General features: G+C 32.0%; 3 protein-coding genes across 4 annotated transcripts; 2 read left to right on the top strand and 1 right to left on the bottom strand.

The window, feature by feature from the left end:
- Positions 1–454: 454 nt before the first annotated feature.
- On the bottom strand, positions 455–2,277 carry LOC130799235 (GDSL esterase/lipase 7-like). Its single transcript, XM_057662341.1, has 2 exons — positions 2,034–2,277; positions 455–1,016 (listed from the first exon to the last, which is right to left on the bottom strand). Exons 1-2 carry the CDS (start codon positions 2,275–2,277, stop codon positions 685–687), a joined length of 576 nt encoding a protein of 191 aa, XP_057518324.1. The 3' UTR covers positions 455–684.
- A 5,278-nt stretch (positions 2,278–7,555) lies between these two features.
- LOC130800517 (glycerol-3-phosphate acyltransferase 7-like) lies at positions 7,556–10,102 on the top strand. Its single transcript, XM_057664101.1, has 2 exons — positions 7,556–8,110; positions 9,074–10,102. Exons 1-2 carry the CDS (start codon positions 7,556–7,558, stop codon positions 9,941–9,943), a joined length of 1,425 nt encoding a protein of 474 aa, XP_057520084.1. The 3' UTR covers positions 9,944–10,102.
- Positions 10,103–16,459: 6,357 nt separating this feature from the next.
- On the top strand, positions 16,460–21,593 carry LOC130800518 (GDSL esterase/lipase 7-like). Of its 2 annotated transcripts, XM_057664103.1 has the most exons (6): positions 16,460–16,552; positions 16,651–16,894; positions 18,296–18,450; positions 19,818–20,063; positions 20,490–20,751; positions 21,320–21,593. In XM_057664103.1, the coding sequence occupies exons 2-6, from the start codon at positions 16,681–16,683 to the stop codon at positions 21,532–21,534; spliced, it is 1,092 nt and encodes a 363-aa protein (XP_057520086.1). In that variant the 5' UTR covers positions 16,460–16,552; positions 16,651–16,680; the 3' UTR covers positions 21,535–21,593. The 2 variants fall into 2 exon arrangements, with proteins under 2 accessions (XP_057520086.1, XP_057520085.1); XM_057664102.1 differs by lacking the exon at positions 16,460–16,552 and having other exon boundaries at positions 16,625–16,894.
- The last annotated feature ends 316 nt before the right edge of the window (positions 21,594–21,909 follow it).

Below are 21,909 nucleotides of genomic sequence, written 5' to 3'. Positions count from 1 at the left end.
ATGTGATGAATCCACACGTTTAGCCTTTTGAAAGGGCGTGTTAGAGTGTATACGATATCCTAGGTTTTTGAGCACAAGTAACTCTTGAAATAATTTATATATTAGAGAGAGAATACTCTATGGGTTTACGCACGTTTTCAGGGAAATACGAGTTATACACACTTAATTGATTAGCCAATGACATAACATCTCAAAACTATATAACAATGGGAAGGACCTAATGACTTATAAAATGTATTAAACATCTTTAATTAACTATTGTTGATAATATTATGTTAGTAATTGTTGTGAATTGTGATGTTAAGTAGTTTTTAAATTATGCAGCATAAAAGTGATAGAAATAATTAGGCAAAAAAATATAGAATATATGTTGCAGTTCTTTATATCAAAGCCTTTTATGCTCTGGTTTTAACTGTCAAGGAACTAACTCAACCAAAAGTTTAAGCTGATGGTTGAGGTCTCAGGATATGTTATATACTCTAATACGACCCCTCACACGAGAGCCCTTTGGGCTTGAAGTGTAGATACGCATAGGCACTGAATATTCCACTTTGAATGAGGGGTGGTTGAGATTCGAACTCGTGATCTCTTGTCACGTTGGCTCTGATACCATGTCAAGGAACCACCTCAACCAAAAGCTTAAGTTGATGGTTGAGGCCCCTGGATATGTTATATACTCTAACATTAACTCGCATCATATAAGACTCCAAAAATCACAGCAGATGATATTTTTTCTACTAGTAGGTACTCCATAATCTCATAAAACAAATTTTTATTGAATGGGCATGGGCTATATAACCAATGTATAAGACCGTGTAAAAGTTGTGTATGAAAATTTCTTACAAGGTGGGATCCAGACTCTGGTAGGATACCGCATGCTGCGGATGCATAATTATAGCCCCTTAATGAACTTTCTCTAAATAGATGGAAACTTAAAATAGAATTTGGTAGACCACTCCAATTTTCCCCGAACAGACTTGCATAAGGTGGAGCATATGGCAACCCCAAGTGGTCCGCTAAGCATGCAAAAATAAAACATATAATAAAGCATTAAATAAATCATTTTTAATTAGTTAATACAATAAATTTTGTAAGCGTAAATTAAAAGTTTATCAACTATTCTTATGAGAGATCGTCTTTTAGTAAGACTATCTCATACAATAATTTGGAAAAGATAATTATTTAAATGGAAGATAATTATTTGAATGGGATACAAAAATGTGACACTATAAAGTATAGAACCTTGAAAGCAATTTAGGGGCAAATGGGATTCATTTTTCACAAGTATAGAGATCAAAAGGTGCTAAATTATTGTAGAATATGAATTGTATTACTTGAATTTAAGTTATTTGATGATGAAAAATAGATTTTGTCTCAATTGGAGTAAAAATTATATTCTCTAAGTAATATTCTGAAATTGATTTTCACCTAATTTTACTCTTCTTTTGGTCTGCCCTATAATCACAACAACTAGAAAATGATGCTAGAGTATGTGAAGGAGCAATGAATACGTTGTTCAAACCCTAGCTTGGATACGTTTTTACCAAGATAAAAAATATGGATAGAGATGTAGTCATACATCTAGATTATAACTTTTAATTTATATAAATATAATTAACTAATTGGGCTAGAATGCTTGCCTTCGAAAGTAATCATTGGAAAATATTATGGAAGAAGTCTCGTATAGACTTAGTCCGCACTATTTTAATATGCAGTTGTTGATATTAGTAAAGTGAATAGATGGGTGGACATAGCCTAAGAAATATTTAGACATAAGATCAATTTGTTTTGCATTGGCAAATTTTGTAGACATAAGAAATGGTTTATGTTTGTTTGATCCAAGAACTAGATAGAAAATGCACTGCTAAAATGGTTTCTAGTTTATCACTAATTAAATCGCTAATAATTATGTGACGAATTGTCACAGCCTAACAACTTTTAACTAAAAAGGCAAACAACATGCTAAATGTCAAAAGACGACCAACGCAAAAATAATTGACGAAACAACCCAAATAATGCAAGATAATGCGTACCTAAGAAATCAGCAACGGTTTTGCCATCGGTAAATCTCCCCAAGGGAATTTGGCCATGAAGGTGGATGCCATAAGGGTAGTAATTAGCCTTAACCGTTGTAGGTAGCTGATTATTATTGCCATTATCTAGTAACGAGTCTCCAAAAACATACAGAGCCGGGACTAGCGGGGCTGATTTTGATGAAACAAAATGGGCGACACCCGCACATAACGTTAAAAGGAGAAGGATAATGTGCCGCAACATTGTCTACACAAATCAAGAGTCTGTCGTGTCATCGTGTGTGCTATATTATCGTCATAGAACGACGTGAATAGCATGTAAGTATCATATAATAAGAACTAGTCTGTGTTGAAAAATAAAATATACTAATTTTTTATTGAGGCTGTCTCACTTTGAGACGACTTTAATTGGGTTAGTCTAAATTATTTTTAAAAAATAACCACTTTTTGTACTAGTGAAAATTCAGAGTTCATTGTTTTTTTTATGGGGAAATTCCACATGGTAGCATCCAGTTTTCGTGAAATGCCAGTGATAGCACTTTTTAAAAAAAATTCCACATGGTTGCATCCAGTTTATGCACAAACTAATTGCCGTAGCATTTTCTGTTAAGTTCTTGTTAAATTCCGTTTAATTCATCATTTTGTAAGTTTTTTCCACATGGTAGCATCGAGTTTTGTTTAATTCACAATTTTAACTTTAAATTCACCAATTTAATGTTTAATTCACCGTTTAATTCATTAACGTCCATAAATGTTGTAATAATTTTGTTTTCATTCAAATTGTTGGCATCATTTAAACATTAAATTGGTGAAATTAAAGTTAAAATTGTGAATTAAACAAAAATTGGATGCTAGCATGTGGAATAAACTTACAAAATGATGAATTAAACGGAATTTAACAAAAACTTAACGGAAAATATTACGGCAATTAGTTTGTGCATAAACTGGATGCTACCATGTGGATTTTTCTTTAAAAAGTGCTACCACTAGTATTTCATGAAAACTGGATGCTACCATGTGGAATTTCCCTTTTTTATGTTTTCTTTTGCTAATAATTGTCATTTTGTATTGATCCGTCTTACAGTGGAACGGTCTCATCAAGATGGGCTGTGAAAAAAAAGGTTATTTTTTAAGAAGATTTTACGACCCGTTTGATAGTGGGTTAAGAATGATAATAAAAAATACAAATTTGATGATCATATTTAATCTCCTTTGTTGATAATAATGTGACTTGAGTGCACAATTGATGTGTGCATTTATATGTGTAAGTAATGGGATGGAATCCTATGGGATTCGTTAATGGGTGAATTAAGTTAGTAACTTAATGTTTGTGATTATGATGGTGAGTATAGCTTGGTTAATTCATGAAGTTATGAAGGTGATGAAGTATCACTTAACTATGAGAGTTATGGGTTCTAATGAAAAAGTGGAAAAGATGCTTTATTATGACAAGTCGAGCAAAATCTGTCCAGAAGCTACCTGTAGGTCACTCGACCTAGGCGCTCAATCGAGCGGGTTTTTTGGTGGGTCGAGGAGACAATCAAAATGCTTCTAGTAGCCTCCAGTATCTCGCTCGACCAGGTTGCTCGCTCGAGCGAGCTCTCTATTTTGGTCGAGCAGTTCCTCTAATGCTCCTAGGATGCTATTTTTGACTCTTCAAATTCTTGGAGCTCTTTCATTGTCATTTATTCTTAACTTTAATGTATTAAATGTTGCTTAGTGTGATCTCCCTTATAAATAGGAAGCTCATTTGTTTATCCAAACACATCAAACACAAACTCCTAAGCCCAAACACATTACCCTTATTATTCTCTTACTCAATTGTAATACTTTGTTTGTAAGAGTAAGCTTTTACTCCATTGAAATAATATAAACAAAAAACTACACACCACGGAGGACGTAGCCATTATTGAGTGAACCTCCTTAAATCATTGTGTTATTTTTGCATTTTCATTTCTTTCAAACGTTGTTAAGTTCATTGCAATTGTTATTGTTCATTAAGGTACTTCAAACCTTATCGATTTTAGCTCACATATCATCCTTCAATAATCATCTCATTTTCTTTACAAAATTCATCCAAATGAGGTTATGTTTAAGAAGACTTTTGGAGTATAAATTATAGGCAACCATATGGATCTTTCATTGCAATAAATTAAACGACCTTATTATATAAGGAATATTATTTAGGAAAAATTATAATGAATAATCTAATTTTTTCGATTTTCACATAATAATTCTACTTATTGATTAAGTATTAATTATCCTAATTTTAATTATATTAAGAGGTTATATATTTTATACCAAATCCATCTCTTAATGTTTGTCTATGACGCAAAAAGAAGACAAAATTTGGAAGAGTAAATCTTGTGTTATAACTAAAATTTTAATTATAATAAAAAGTATAAATGTAATTAACAATAAATTCTTATTTTTTTTTCATATCCATCATTTTCAAACAATAATTATTGTTCAAAAATAACGGATATGAAAAAAAAAGATTTTATTTTAATTAAATTTATATTTTTATTATAATTAAAATTTTTCTATTTCAATAAGAATATAGAATATAGAATATAGAAGTACAAAAATGAGATATTTATACTTTTGAAGCTACAAATTGAGTCTTAAAACGAAGAAAAAATGTGTAGTTTAAGAATATGGAAGTACAAAAATGAAATATTATTTGTCCCTTGATTTTTCTACTTGAATAATTTTATTTTTAATTTGATTTTTGATTTTCCAATCTGAATTCATGCATGACCTAATTAGTAATTGAGAAGGTGGTGCGCATAAATTCTACTTAAATTAAGCAATAAAACAGCTAGCAACAGATAAAATGAGAATGCTTATAATAAATAAGTGTATGCAGGCCATAAGACCCGTCATTATTATGATATTATTTTCAAATAAACACATTTATGCTCAACACATCTAACTAGATTTTAGGGACAAACCATATCAGCTATATTTTTAAAAGTACTCTTAAAATGCAAGTATAATTAACTTGGCTGATGTGCAAATTGCTAGTATAATACTTCACAATGCAATGATGACCTTAAATAAATCATTGTGCTTTGCATGCTTGCATTTAACTAATGATTGCAACTATAAATTATAGATAAGATGAGGTCAACGACAATTAGTTAGGGATGGGCATGGTTCGGATCTAGGTCGGATTCAATTAAATTCAGATTTAGACTTTGTTTTTTATTGGATCCAGATCTATAAAGATACGGTATTACTTATTTGATGAAAATCCCAAAAATAAATCCTACTGAATCCAGTTATATTTGAAAACTATGTAAAACGTCAAATGTAACCAATATCGTTAAACTAAGAAATTGTACGAAACATTATACCAATGCATTTATAATGAAATTGGTATTGGTATTAGGGATGGGCATGCGTCTTTGACCGTACCCTAAGGGTTTAGGTTCGTCTTGGTCTTAAATTAAGGGTCTGGATCCACCTTTCTTTCGACCCTAGGGCCAGGTTAAGGTTGGATCTGGATCCGTGATCTTAGGGTTTGAATTTGGGTCCTAGTCCATACTTTTGAGACTCAGATCCAACCCATAAACCCTTTTACATTTATTTTTTAAAATAATATATAAAATTAAATTATTATGTGTATTTGTTTGTTTGATTTGAAACTTTGTTATATTTTGGAAATTGAGTGATTTAGAAATTAGAACTTTTATCAATTTATGTAATTTGTAATGTGATTGTTGTATATCTATATTGTAGTTAAATTTTACTTTTTCCTCTATTTTTTGTACTCAATCTGTTTCAATTAAATTTGTCTTATTTTTCATTTTAGTTCATTCAAATAAATTTGCCTTATTCTAATTTTAACAATTCTACCACTTTTCCTCTATATAATCTCTTCTGTTCCTAAATCTAAATGCACCATTACTTAAACCCACTAAATCCAACTCTTTAATTTCCCTGTCATATACAAATGTGACAAACTAACTAAAACAGAAAAAGAATCACAAATTATTGTGAGAAACGGTTTCTCCGAGAGACGCATTAGACATATAAGCTAAATAGCTAAATTAATATAAATTAAAGAGAAAATAAAAAATAGACTTTTTATTTAAAATCATGTCTTTGAGAGACGGTCTCTTATGAGAATAGCTAAAATATTATAACCAATAGTCATAGACTGGGGGGGCGTATAATTGAGACGGTGGTGCGCATAATTACGATATAAATAAATCAAGTAATAAAACAGCTAGCAACAGATAAAATGAGATTAAGGGTGGAATAAATAAGTGTACATAATCACAAGCTTAAATAAATCACTGTGCTTTGCGTGCATGCATTAAACTTACAATTAGTTTTTCTGTTTTATGACATTTGCACCATTTTTCTTTATATTTGTTTTATAGTTTTGCTACATGTTTATTTTTAGCAATGTTGTGTTTGCTTAATTTTTATCAAGATATTTAACTTATTTTTTCATTTTATTTACGTATTTCTCTCACTAATTTTCTCTAGAGTATAACTTTTTAACCGTATCCTACCTGAACCAATTGTCTTATAAAAAAGAAGTCAAAATAGTTAGAGTAGTTTTTGACCACATGACTAGCAGTGTTCAATTGACTGGATAAGGGCCTTTTAAAATTAATATGAGCTTAAATGTGTTGGGCTTGCAAAGCCAGATCCAATCCAATCCAGCCCAATTTTACTACTTTATCAATTTATAACAATTAAATAATCATTTATAATAATCAAATTGAAAAAATATTAATATTTCCATGGACATTGTCATTTATAATATTTAAATTATACATTGATTATACTATTTACAAAACCCCGTTTTCGGCTCTTATTGAGCCATTTTATAGCCCACTTTATTTTAATTATAATATAGCCCGTTTTCGGTCCAGTCCTTACAAAGTCCTTCTAAAACGGGCCGAATAAGAATTCAAAATAGAGGCTTGGCCTATTGAACACCCCTACACATGACCAACATTGGCTATCCAACTTTAGTAGCTTAATCGCGACCGACCTTGTGTTGTCCCCCACTCTACTCATCGCCATTTTGTCGCCCCTCCATCGTCATTGGCAACGATTAAAGGGTCATTGCCTTCTGTACGTTGTCAAAATCGTTGTGAAATAATTTATATTTTAATAGACTAAATGTACATAAATCAGTCCAATAGACATAGTCACATCACAATACCGTCTCATTTAAGAATTTGTGTTTAATAATTACATAAAATCATAATGAAGTTCTAACTATATAATGTCAAAGTTCCATTTATAGATTTTGCTTGAATAATTCTTCTTGAACTATTAAATCACAACTTAAATGATTCTTCTTCAATTAAAAAAATATTTCGTTTTGAAGTACTTGTTTCCCATAATGCCCACTTTCACACCTAATATATTATAGGTTTTGCTTGATAAATAGAAGTATATATATATTAAAAATACTAAATACTAACTCTTATTTGTAATGGATTTGGAAATAATTAGAATATACTTAGAAATACAAATTAGTACATTGATCTAAAATGAATTCATCGGTAATAGCAGAACTTGAAGGCACATTAGTGAAAGATCCGGACCCGTTTCCATACTTCATGCTAATCGCATTTGAAGCCTCGGGTCCGATCCGTTTTTCTTTGCTTCTGCTATTCTGGCCCGTTATCCGTTTGCTGGATCTTCTGGGCATGAAGGAAGCCAGTTTAAGGCTCACCATTTTCATTGCAATAGCGGGTCTCCCAAAATCTGAGATTGAGTATGTTGGTCGGGCCGTTTTGCCCAAGTTTTATATGGATAATTTGAATAATGATGCTTGGAAAATTTTTAGTAGATATGAAAAAAAAGTAGTGGTTACTAGAACTCCAAGGGTAATGGTGGAGAGGTTTTTGAAGATGCATTTGGGTGCAAATGAGGTTATTGGATCCGAACTTATTTTTAATCGATTTGGGTTTGCTACTGGTTGGGTTCGAGATATCAGATCCATTTCGGATCGGGTTGATAGGTTGTTTGGGAATGAGGAGATGTCCTTAGCTTTAGGACGTTGGATTGGTTTTGATTCTCCAACTTTCGTATCACTTTGCAAGGTAATTATTATTTGACTTTTCTAATTCTAATGAAATGTTCTATTTGATTTTATAGACTTGTTGATTTATTTTAAATTCTAAATACTTTCTCTGTTTTTTTACTTGCATTATAGCTGACTTTGACACTATTCATCAAATAAATTGACTTTTATTATCATCATCACACCCAGTGTATCCCACTTATAGACAACTATGATTAGGGTTTGGGCAGGAAGGAAGCACAACTCATATCTATAAAGAAGAGTGCAATTAAATAGTCCATCAACTTGAGAAAGATCCACATGTAAAACCTAAGGGAAAACTAAAAATCCAGATAAAAACGAATAAAAGAATAATATGTAAAATTAGAGATATTAACTATTAAATTGACTTTCATATTATCAGTAATCTATTATAAGTTCAAACATAGTCATATATAATTTTATTTGAATCGTGTCGATTCAAAGTTTTATAATTTCTAGTTTTCACAATTTTTTGATATGCCAAATTCGAGATACTAACTATTGAATTTCTACATTGCAGTCATGTGAAAAACAAATTAGAATTTTATTTGATTAAAACTGTTATATAATTTGTCGTAGATGTCGTATGACATTGTTATCACTAAATTATTTGGTTTCTTTAAAATAAACTATATCATAAAATAATAAATTTTTAAAGTGATTGGTAACTTTCTCTTTCTGCTGTGGGATAAGAATTTAATTTGCATGATTATTTCCCATGTAAAATAGAGAAAATATTCATTAGATACTCCATTATGACATACAATATAACATATAATTGTCAATTGTATATTATTCAAACTTATTAGTACATTGCAAGTACACATTTATTTTTCAACAACATTAACTAACAAGTCAAGTCGTTATGTCTTATAGGACTGTCTTACCATTTAGACAAGCTCATATAATTAGCTTATTTTTTCTAATTCATTACTTATTATTACATGCTACTTATTTGCAGAATAGGTGCCATGAACGATTGACTATGCAACAAGAAGACGGCCACATTCCCAAACAACCACATCCTGTTATTTTCCATGATGGTCGTCTCGTTAAACACCCAAAACCCATCACAGCCCTCCTCATTCTCCTATGGTTTCCAATCGCCATAATCCTAGCAATAATCCGCGTCCCAATAGGCTTAGCCATCCCATTACGACACCAAAGAAATTATATGAGCCCAATACTAGGTTATCGCGTACTTACCAAAAATCCCCCAAATTCGTCCTCTGTTTCAGCCGTATCATCCAAAAAAGGAGTTCTCTATGTCTGTAATCACCGAACAGTTATGGATCCTCTATTTCTCTCTCGAGTTCTCGGACAAAATATTCCTGCCGTCGTTTACTCAATGTCACCGATTTGGCGAAAAATTGCCCCGATTCGAACAGTTCATTTGACTCGATCTCGATCTAAAGATGCAGAGATGATCGCTAAAGAATTGGAAAATGGAGATTTAGTGATTTGTCCTGAGGGAACCACATGTCGTGAACCGTTCCTTTTGAGATTTAGCAGCTTATTCGCTGAATTAACCGACGATATTGTGCCTGTAGCGATTAATTATAAGCCTCAACTGTTTCATGCTACGACTGCGCGAGGGAGGAAGGTTTTGGATGCAATATTCTTTCTTATGAATCCTTTGAATGTTTATGAAATTAGTTTCTTGAAAAAAATTTCCATGGAAGACTCTTCCATTGCTGGTAAATCTTCGTATGAAATCGCTAACCATGTTCAACGACTGTTAGCTGATGCTTTAGGGTTTCAGTGTACGGATTTTACAAGGAAATATAAATATAGACTTTTAGCGGGTAATGATGGAATTGTTGCATCTTAATATGTTATTTTTCAATTGAAACAACTTAATGTTTTATTTTGTGTATCTTCTGTCAAAAATCAATCAATTATAAGAGTAAAGTAATACTTACTTTCTTCCAAGCTACAAGAAAGTAATTGTTTTCTTATAGTCAAATAATGTAATTCAATATGTTAGTTGGATCATAATTTATATTTAAAGTTATACATAATTAAATTATACAAATTGTGATATTATGAAAAAAATACGATAAGATGAATAAAATAAAATTTCACATGATTATATATGTTCTTTTCACGTATAATAGACGCATTAATATGTAAAAAAACACATAATAATGAACAGTGCAAAAGTTGATTTGATAGCAAGTAAAAAATTAAAAAAGTTTAATATTTTCTAACTTTACATTTTCACCGCTTTATTAAAAGCATAGCAATAAGCGATGAATTATATGGGTTTCATACATCTATTTCAGTTGGGGTGTATATAGGTATGAATTTGGTGGAAAGTAAAGACGAATTCAAGGTTCGAACTCCCTAGGGACACCAATATATAGAGAAAAATAGAAAATTTGGGGAGCAAAGTTTCTTTTGTAAAAACAGCAACTAAATTTTTTTCATTCCTCCAAAATGACATGTACAAGCACAATAATTTCAAGCCAAGACCAGAATAATATAAAAACGATCAATTAATGCTAACAAATACTTTCACAAACTCATTACCATACTCATTCACAAATCAGAATCCATATTCTACAATCCACAAATTCATTGATAAATGATAAATAAAATGAAAACGCATGAGATTGAAGGAAAATGAATCTAATTGAAATTTTTTTGACATAAAAAATTGAAAGTTGTTAAAATAATCTAGAAAAGTTTAGGATTTTAATTAAATATAAAAATATCTAAACTAAAAAATTAAAAAAATAAAAATATATAAGATAATATAATGAAAGATCCTAGAAAAAGTAATTAAAAAATAAAAATATCTAAGATATTTTAGTAAACTTGTAACCAAACTCAACACTCTAAATACTCATTGATGTAATCAATTTTTTGGCAATGAAGAACAATATTCATTCTACATATTCACTCATCTTCCTCCCAAAATAAATCAATTCACTATTTTACCATCTAAATTTTCTTACATTTGGTATCAAGAGCTAATTAAAACCAAGACCTCCAAACAACCTAAACACATTAACCAATATACTCCACAGTAAAATAAACCTCTAACCACAAAATAAAAAAATGACCTCAACCATTAATTACCCCCAAGTTAATTGGGTTCCCACATTAACAATGGGCTAACTACAATATTTATCTCCCAAGATTTATGAGAATTAGTACAAGAAGGTTATGAGCAACCACCCAAATATGGCACTAAAGAGTCATCTTGGGATGAAACAAAAATAAAACAATATAAACAAAATAGGATAAGGGATAACTATGCCCTATCCCTATTATATCGTGGAGTCGACGACGCAATACTTACAACGATCATGCCCGCAAAAACAGCTCGAAGGCTTGGAGGATCCTGGAGACAAAATACAGAGGTTCCGAAGAGGTAATTCTTTTTATACTCTAATCACTATGGAGAGAATTTGATAATTTATTAATGGCAGAAAATAAAACAATGCGTTCATTTTTTGACCGGGTCACTAATATAGTTTATAAAATAAGATCAAATTGTGGTAAAATAGAAGATGAAATTGTGATTCGAAAAATATTAAGGAGTCTATCACAAAAATAAAACATTATTGCCACGACAATAAAAGAAGTTAACAAGAAAAATTTATCTCAATTAAGTATACCCGAAGTCCCGAACTAATGGTAAAGAAGAACCACTAGAACAAGCTTTTCAAGCTAAATTAAAATTTTCTAATGGTGAAAATAAAAATAGCCATTGTAAAAATTATGAAAAATGACAAACACCAACTAATCGTAGCTAGGGGGAGGAAATTTTAAAAATCAAAAAAGTCGATTAAATAATCAAACTGACCTTTATTATAAATTATGTAAGAAAACTAACCACAATACTAATGATTGTCGGTATAAATGTAAAAGGTGTAAAAAACACACTCACCTCGAAAAAGATTGTTGGTATCGACAAAAAGAAAAAGCAAACTATTCCGAAAACAATAATTCCGGAGAGCAAATATTTTACACTGAATTAAATGCACAAGAAAAAGTAAGTGACATATGGTATATTAATAGTGGTTGTTCAAATCACATGACTCTGGTAATAAAAATTATTTTGTCACTCTTGACGAAAATGTTAAAACACACATCACACTTGGCGACGGTAAAAAAGAAGATATCGCCGGAAAAGGGACAATCACCGTTAAAACAAAAAATTGCTCATCAAAATTAATTCATGAAATTTTTTATGTTCTCGGACTTGCACAAAATTATTAAGTGTAGGCCAATTAATTAAAAAAGGACATATGGTTAAATTTGAGAATAACAAATGTCAAATCTATGATAAAAATAAGGGTCAGATAATAACAACTGTTGAAATGGCTCCTAACAAAATATTCCCATTAAAATTGTCATTTGAAGAAAAATTGGCTTTAAGCTCAATAAATGATGAATCCATCTTATGATATTTGAGATTCGGGTATCTAAATTTTAACAGTCTAAAACTATTAAAACAAAAAAAAATGGTAATTGGACTACCATCAATAAAAAATAAAAGAAAAAAATTTACGAAGACTGTATATATGGCAAGATGCACAGATTGTCATTTCCTACCGCATCTTGGAGGGCCAAGGCTCCTCTAGAGCTTGTTCATGCAGATATCTGGGGTCCTACCAAGAATTTGTCTCTTAGTGGAAAAAGATATTTTCTTTTGTTCGTAGATGACTACTCCCGCATGATGTGGGTATATTTCCTGGAGAAAAAATTAGAAGCTTTTTCCCACTTCATGCAATTCCAAGCCCTCACAGAAATCAAAGTGGGCATTTTCTTAAGATTATTAGAACGGATCGTGGCGGAGAATTTACAAGCAACGAATTCAACAGTTTCTGTAAGAAGCATGAAATTAAAAGAGAACTTACAGCAAGGCGTACACGTCAACAAAATGGTGTCGCAGAAAGGAAAAACCGCACTATAGCAGAGATGGCCTGCAGCATGATGTAGGGTAAACATCTACCCAAAAGATACTGGGCGAAGCTGTTCACATGGCAGTATATATCCTCAATAGATCTCCCACAAAAGCAGTTAAGGATTTAACACCATATGAAGCTTGGCCCAAGAGAAAGCCAAGAGTAGAACACCTTGAAGTGTTCGGATGCGTAGCTTATGCCCACATCCGAAGGAGAATCGGGAAAAGCTCGATGAGAAGGGAGAAAAATGCATATTCATTGGATACAGTCACAAAACAAAAAGATATCGCCTTTACAAGCCTAAATCTAAACAATTAATCATCTCTAGAGACGTAATTTTCGACGAAGCAGCCGAATGGACGTGGAAAGAAAAAGAAATTGAAGCTCACGAAGGAGATACTCTCCCGAGAGATCCAAGTGAAGAAGACGGAGCAGACCAACCAACAAACCTATCATCTCCGAGTCCAAGTACACCTGGAAGTACAAGATCATCCCCAAGCTCAAGAAGCCAAACATCACGTTCAACTCCTCAACATCAAAAAGCCCGAACATCAACACGAGATCGGCAACCGCCATCATGGCTACAAGATTACCATTGTGACCAAGCAATGATGGCTCTCTTGTCTAGTGAGCCACAAACATTTCAAGAAGCAGCACAAGAAGAATCATGGATTGAGGCTATGAACGAAGAAATCAAAATGATCGAGAAGAATCACACATGGGAACTTATAGACAAACCACAAGACAAATAAGTCATCAGACTCAAGTGGGTCTACAAGGTGAAACATAATGATGATGGCTCCATCAAAAAGTACAAAGTAAGGCTCGTAGCAAAGGGATATGCCCAACAACCAGGAATCGACTTCAACGAAACATATGCACCAGTTGTCCGCATGGAGACAATCAGAACAGTCCTGGCATTAGCAGCACAACATCAGCTACCAGTCTTTCAGCTCGATGTCAAATCAGCATTTCTAAATGGAGAACTCGAAGAAGAAGTGTACATCGAGCAACCGCAGGGATACTTCATCAAAGGCCAAGAAGACAAAATATACCGCCTTCGAAAAGCTCTGTACGGACTCAAACAAGCACCCCGAGCGTGGAACAGCAACATCGACAATTATCTTCTCCAGCATGGTTTCATCAAGAGTCCGAGTGAACCTTCACTATACATCAAGACACAAGGTGACAACTTTCTCATTTTATGCCTGTACGTGGATGATCTAATCTATACAGGCACACACCCAACGATGATCGAAGAATTTAAAAAGGCTATGATGAAGGAGTACGAGATGACAGACCTTGGTACAATGAAATACTTCCTTAGCATACAAATCAAACAAAGCCCAGGAAGAATATTTCTATCACAAGAGAAATATACATAAGACCTTCTCAAGAAATTCAACATGGGTGAATGTAAACCTCTGGCTACACCAATGGCAATCAATGAGAAGTTATCAAAGTACAAAGGCAAACCAAAAGTCGGCGGAGCAATGTATCGAAGCTTGGTCGGCTCTCTCATCTATCTCACACATACAAGACCAGATATAGTCAACGCTGTCAGCATCGTATCTAGGTTCATGAGTGAACCGAGCAAGGATCATCTAACAGCAGCAAAGAGGATTCTCAGATACATTAAGGGAACAAAAAGCTATGGGATCATGTACAAAACTGAAAAAGATTTCAAGCTCACAGGATACACCGATAACGACTGGGCTGGAAGCGCGGATGATAGAAAAAGTACAAGCGGGTACGTATTTTAGCTTGGAAACAAGGTGGTCTCATGGTTATCAAAAAAACAGGTGACAGTAGCTTTATCATCAACAGAAGCAGAGTACATTGCAGCAACAAGTGCAGCACGTGAAGCAGTCTGGCTCAGAAGGGTATTAATCGATCTACAACATAAGCAAGAGACACCAACTACAATGTTCTGCAACAACATGTCAACAATAGCAATGACGAAGAATCCAGTGTTTCATAGCAGATCAAAACACATCGAGATACGACATCACTACATTCTTGAGTTAGTAGAAAAGAAAGAGATCGAACTACAATTCTGCAAAACGGGGGAGCAGCTCGCAGACATTTTCAAAAAACCCATATCAACTGATAGATTTATCGAGTTCAGAAGACAACTCAGAGTTCAAGATTTTTTAGATTAGGGGGAGTATTAAAATAATCTAGAAAAATCTAGGATTTTAATTAAATATAAAAATATCTAAACTAAAGAATTAAAAAAAAATATCTAAGATAATATAATGGAAGATCCTAGAAAACATAATTAAAAAATAAAAATATCTAAGATATTTTAGTAAACTTGTAATCAAACTCAACACTATAAATATCCATTGATGTAATCAATTTTTTGGCAATGAAAAACAATATTCATTCTATGTATTCACTCATCTTCCTCTCTAAATAAATCAATTCACTATTTTACCATCTAAATTTTCTTACAAAAGTTTCATTTGTAATTGAATTGATGTTTCGAATTAATGAAAACACGTAAGCATAATGCAAATGATAAATAAAAATGAAAACACATAAACAATTGAAGGAAAATGAAAATTGTAATTGGAAAGTTAAACAAGGAATTTAGCCTCTATATATGTGGGTAATCAACAAACTGAGAAGAAGGAAGTAGACTCAAAATAAGAACAATTATCAATCATTGATAAGGTTGGCAAGCTAAGATCAAGCTCAAAATCAAAACTAAGAACTCAAAAATCAAAATAAAATGAAAACCTTAATAAATGAGAACGCAAAAATATAATTCAAAATCATAATTCATATCCTAATAATTGAGAACTCAAAAATCAAAATAAAATGAAAACTCTAATAATCGAGACTCCGACCTTCATTCTAGGTTTTGTCTCCGACCTCCTTTCACAGTTCAGTTATGTATGGGTTATGAGTAGGGCTTTGTTTGTTTCACTTTTTAAAATGAAATATGAGAAAGAAAGGGATTGGGATTGGGATTGGGGAGAAACAGAGAAGCAATTAATTTTTAATTTTTTTTTTTACCTAGGGGCACTTCTCTGCCTGTGCCCATACTTACATCCGCCTCTAGTGGAAAGTGATCGAGTGAATATGGGTGTAAAAGTTATGCCCGCTTGTCACGGATAATAAATAGATGATGTGTATGAGATCTTATCCGTCTCTCATATTCATTGGTCCCGCGCGCCCCCATACATTGTTGAAAACATGAATCTTTAGTTTTAGTGGTTAAAAAACCAACATGGAGATAACTAGATAAGCTCTAATATATCATGATTCAACACCTACCACAATGGGTCCCACCAATTAATTATTCATAGAGGTGTTCAAAATAGATCCGGCGACCCGATATTAACCCGACCTTGAAACTGAACCCGACTTGACCCTATTTCAAAATGAATTTAAAATAATGTAAAAATCAATGTGGACACAAGACCCGATTTTAAACCGACCTGAAACATCTAACTCGAATTCAAAGTGTTGCAGTCTTGCAGAGCATGTGATGTACTGCTAAGCACGTTGTGGTATTACCTGTTGAAAATGACCTGATTTAAGTTAAACAACTCTGCATGATGCATACCAAGCCAGCACTGATTTTTGATTGTTTGTGACAATGTTGCAGCATAACATCCTGCACTTCATCATCATAATCATGATCATGACCCATTTAGATTCATCCCAATCAGCTGATGATGATCCTCTTGCCCCTGCTCTTTATGTTTTTGGAGACTCAATGGTGGATAATGGCAATAACAATGTGCTGCCTACTGTGATTAAGGCTAATTATCTTCCTTATAGTGTCAAATTTGCTGGTCAAGTTCCCTTAGGAAGATTTACCGATGGCAAAACAGCTGCTGATTTCATTGGTATGCTTACATAACCATTTTTTTTATATGCCTTAGTGATAATCTCTAATTGGGTCAACCCATAAAAGTTAATGTAGAGTAAGAATATGCATTAAACTTTGATGAGCTAGGCTTGAGAGTCGTCTATCACATTTAGAGACGGTCTTTTTATATGGCTTTTATTGATCACTAATTCTTAAATGAGACGGTCTCACGGTGAGACAATTTCTATTGGACTAGCCCAATATACATTTTTGTCTTAAAATGATCACTTATAACATTAAAGTGATTAGTTATAATTTTAATATAATGAATTCTTATAATTTTAGAGTGATTACTCATAACCTTAAAACAATTACTTATGATCTTAAAGTAAACAATTGAAGAAATGGGCTATTATATGGACCCGTCTCATGTTGAGAGGGTCTCATACAAGATAAGCTGTTAATCGATAGATACTTCAATTTGTTGGAAAATAATCCACATGTATAATTCCATATCGAAGATTTAGAATGAAGTTGACTAATATACAAGCTTGGTGAGCTACTCTTTTTATTATCAATTGGTTTTAGGTTGGAACCTCATCGAGTTTGTGTGCAGTCAATTCTTTTCTTGTGTGGGTCTTGTATACAAGCCCAAAGTATCATGATATCAGAGTTGATAGTGTTTGTAAAGAATAGTGTTCGTGCCAAATCCCACCTATCTCTTTTTAGATTGTTCACCATTGTGGTCAATGAGATAGTGTTTTTCATTAGACCCAATCATGTCATCACTCCGGTAAAACATGTGATTATGAGTCTCTTTATCTCCTTGGCTAAATGGGGCATATTGCTTATAAACTACTCCTTGTACAACTTAGTCTCTTGTTTTTTGTATTTGTTGATTGACAAGCCACATAATAAAGTCATGTTTGGGACATACTCTTGTCCCCTTAATATGCATCAAACAAAAAGCTTATTGTTTTTAAGAAAAAAACATATATTTGATAATAAATAAAGAAAAGAAACTAAACTATGTGGATAACATTAAAAGAAAGTTAGAATGTATGAATAAGATTAAAATAAATTAATGAGTCAATTTTCAAAAATAAAAATAATGTAAATTAAAAAGAACAATTTAAAATGAAAAATAATGCTAAATGAGAGAAACATGTAGGTATAGTTTTATTCCACAAAATAAAATCTCAATTGACGTTGATTCTATTGAGTTGGTATATGAGGTAAATTTCTTGGATAGCATATAATTGACAAATTTTTTATTAAGATCATTTTACTGTGAGATGACTTATTATAAGATGATCTAATTTTTAATTTTAAAAAAAAGTGAAAAAACTAGTTTATTATTTACTTATAAATTTTTTTTAGCTTGTCCCTTAATACACATATCTGTTGAGAATAAATTGTTAAGTTTTTGGTCGTGTAGCTGAATATCTAGGGTTACCATATCCTCCATCCTATGTACGTGTATTCGGGCCAGATTCCACATTAAGTAGCGACGTATTCAGAGAAACTTCAGTAAGAGGCTACAATTATGCATCTGCAGCATGTGGCCTTCTACCCAACACTGGAATCTTCTTTGTGAGAACTCATCTTTGAATATTTACTAGTACACTATATTATTATTAAGTCATCTGGTTGATTTTGGATTAGATGCTTTTGAATCTGTTTAAAGTCAAGTTTTGTGATCATACTGCATTTTACATAATATAAAACTATTTTTAAAGTTAGGGGAAATCGGATTCGGTTACAAGGTTGGATAAATGTCTGATTATTGGGTTTGTTTTGATCACCTCCTAGTGTTATATTTGACATTAAAAACTCAAACCCCATATTTCATTCATTGGGTTGACTCGTCATTGAAATAAAAAAGTCGTGTACTTTTCTTTTCTTTTGAGATTGCTATTAATTCTCGTCGCAATATATATTGCAATTAATAACAATTTTAACGAAGGGTGTATATTTTTTTAAAAAGGTCCTTAAGTGAACACTTTGGGAGAAAATAAAAAAAAAAGTCATTATGGATAATATATGTGTGTCAAAAGGATGGAGTATAATCAAGGGTAAAAATACTTGTAATGTGATAGAGAATGAGGAATGGATGAATCAATCTCCTTAATTTCGAGTAAATATTTATCTTAGTAAAATGGAAGGAAAATATTTTTTCTTCTCTGCCAAAATAAAGATAATAATCTCTCATTTTCTTTACCCCTTTTCAAATTCGCCTTCAATACGAGCATAAGTTGGTGCATCAATTGACCTAAATATTAAATTATCATTAGCACAAAAATGTAATAAAAAAAATTACCTAGAATAATTCAATCTTTTTCTTATTTTCTTACAATAATTTTAACTTTTGATTAATTTATGAATAATCTCAATTTTAGAGTCACTTAACCAAAAACATTATTGTCCAAATAATAACCTATTTTTAAAGGTTAATTGCTAAAAAAAAAAGGTCAAAAATATTAAAAATTATAATTTAAATCAAAAAATAAAATCACTTGATTTCTTTTTTTAATGTTTTAAATATTTCAATTTATTTATAATTTAATATATTTACTTTTTTTAATTTTTTATGCAAAATGACTTGTAAGTAAGAGATTACCTTGGTACATTCTTGACAAGCATTCCTAATGGTTGGGGATTATTCATATTTAATAAAAAGTAGAAATTATTGTAGGGAAATTAATAAAAGATTGGATTATTCAGGGCAATTTAATCTAAAATAAACTCATTTAAATAAGTAAAATAGTAACAATTATTATGACATAACTATGGCATGTGGAGAGAAAAACTAAAAAATTACTATTAAATCTTATGAAAAGATGATGTGTAACATTGTTTTACTTTGGTTATATTTATAAATAAAGATTAGTTATACTATTAATTAAATCTTATTGATGTGGTTTAAGTTGTAATGCATGCCACTTGATTGATGAAATTAGGGTAAATGCATTTCCATGGATGAACAAATTGAGATGTTTGAAAGCACAATAAAGTCCCAATTGGCACCAATATTTGATGATCATGCTCAACTTTCCCAATATTTGTCTAAATCTATATTTCTTATAATCATGGGTAACAATGATTATATTAACTACTATTTCAATCCTCTTGATCTTTCAAGCAAACTTTATGATTCCGATCAATTCGCTCAACTATTGGTGGACACATTTTCACAACAAATCAAGGTATGTATTGATTGCAATACAAGAAATTTATTTTACGTTTTTTATATTGGGTTTTTTAATTTAGAATAAATTACATAATTTTTATAGATATAAGAAGGTGAAATAATTTTTTATATAAGTGATGAGCATTATAATTAACCTCATTAGACTCTACATTTAAAAAAAAATATATATATATATAGTTTTGGAAAAGAGTTAAACCCATCATATGTTGTGTGCAAGTCAACGTTTATTCTTATGGGTTTGTGGACCCGAGCCTACGGGTGCCCTGTGGGTGTATCCACATAAAGTGGGCCCATAAGAAGATCATGTGATGAATTGTCACGGCATATTGGAGTCCATTCATACAATAATTAATTGTTTAGATGGATGATTTAATTTATATGTAAAGCGCTTCTCAACTGTTAGATTTTGTTTGATGTGCAGAGGTTATATGATTTAGGAGCAAGAAAGATAGTGTTGTCAGAGATTGGCCCAATTGGTTGTATTCCATTCTTTGCAAAGACCGGAAGGCTGTTTGGCAACAATGGAACATGTGACGAAAACATAAATAGGGTGGTATCCAAGTTTAACGACCGCCTTGTGACAATGCTTCCAAATCTTTCAAATTCATTCATTGACTCACACTTCTTTCTTATGCGTGTTTACCAAAGTAGCTATGATTTGATTATGAATCATGCTAAATATGGTAAGTTTTTTCTCTAAATTTTGATGAGAAACTAGTTAAACTACGTTAAAATCAGTTATAATTAGTAAAATTTGATTATAATATAACTATAAAATCTGTAAAAATAGAGTTTCCTTCAGACTTAGACGTGTTCAAAACATATTCGATAATCCGATATTTACCCGATCTTTAACCGAACCGGATTTGACTCGACTTCAAAATAAATTTAAATAATATAAAAATCAATCTGGACGCAAAAACCGATTTTACCTGAAACACCTAACCTGATGACAAGAAAGAACACCTCTACCTTCAGTAAAATCAGTATCAATCAATAAGAATCAGTTACAATTTGTAAAATTCATGTGGCCCGTGACCCCTGGATGCCGAAGGCGTCCTTGGGGTCAAAAAATAAAATATTATATTTAATTAATCTGGACGAATAAATAAAAATGGGTTAATTAGTAAAAATCAGTTGAATCAGTAAAAATAGTCGAACGGATTGTTACTTAAATGGTTATTACGTATTAAATTTTGTTGATTTTTTAATTGATTTAAGATTTTGTTGATAATTTAGAAATGGTTGCAGGGTTTAGTGATAGTAGCAATCCATGTTGTAGATCATGGATGAATGGAAGGCTGTCATGTATTCCAAACATAGCACCGTGTCCAGACTCTAATAAACATATATTTTGGGATGGTTTTCATTTGACAGAAGCCGCCACTCGTTATTTCATAACTGACTGTATCTTTGGACATTCTACTTGTTTCCCATTTAATCTCAAACACTTGGTTGAACTTTAAACAGTATTACTTGTTTATTTATGTTGTAAAAATGATGATAATACGTATTTATACACTCAAGTTTTATAAATGATTCTTTGTTTATATTGCTTGTGTAACAAATGAGCTGTGTGATAGTGACCAAAGACAGGGTGTTGAGAGAGCCTCACTTTATGGTTTAGGGTGGTGGACGATGGTGGTGAATGTTGTCGGGTACGGCTGAGCACGAATTGATAGGGACGCCTTTGCTGGTTGCGGGTTGGGACACTTGAGTTTGTTTAAGCAAATGGGTGTTTACAAATTACATTAGTCTCTACTGGTTTTTTGAAATTTTAGGCTCACGGGTAGGTTTTAAAAGGCAAATTTGGTCGATCGGATTAGCAAAGTCCATCACAC

The sequence above is a fragment of the Amaranthus tricolor genome, chromosome 14 (assembly GCF_026212465.1).
Source record: "Amaranthus tricolor cultivar Red isolate AtriRed21 chromosome 14, ASM2621246v1, whole genome shotgun sequence".
In the NCBI taxonomy this organism is placed as follows: Eukaryota; Viridiplantae; Streptophyta; class Magnoliopsida; order Caryophyllales; family Amaranthaceae; genus Amaranthus; species Amaranthus tricolor.
The sequence above is the reverse complement of the archived record's forward strand: the minus strand, read 5'-3'. Positions and strand labels throughout refer to the sequence as shown.

What these genes read in the sequence shown, in the direction of transcription:
- LOC130799235 (XM_057662341.1), bottom strand. Translation starts at nt 2,277, where the DNA reads ATGTTGCGGCACATTATCCTTCTCCTTTTAACGTTATGTGCGGGTGTC. An exon ending in AACCGTTGCTGATTTCTTAG is followed by an intron (nt 1,017 to 2,033) that starts GTACGCATTATC and finishes TTGCATGCTTAG; the next exon opens with CGGACCACTTGGGGTTGCCA.
- LOC130800517 (XM_057664101.1), top strand. Translation starts at nt 7,556, where the DNA reads ATGAATTCATCGGTAATAGCAGAACTTGAAGGCACATTAGTGAAAGAT. An exon ending in CTTTCGTATCACTTTGCAAG is followed by an intron (nt 8,111 to 9,073) that starts GTAATTATTATT and finishes ACTTATTTGCAG; the next exon opens with AATAGGTGCCATGAACGATT.
- LOC130800518 (XM_057664102.1), top strand. Translation starts at nt 16,642, where the DNA reads ATGTTGCAGCATAACATCCTGCACTTCATCATCATAATCATGATCATG. An exon ending in AACAGCTGCTGATTTCATTG is followed by an intron (nt 16,895 to 18,295) that starts GTATGCTTACAT and finishes TTGGTCGTGTAG; the next exon opens with CTGAATATCTAGGGTTACCA. An exon ending in TATGAATCATGCTAAATATG is followed by an intron (nt 20,752 to 21,319) that starts GTAAGTTTTTTC and finishes AAATGGTTGCAG; the next exon opens with GGTTTAGTGATAGTAGCAAT.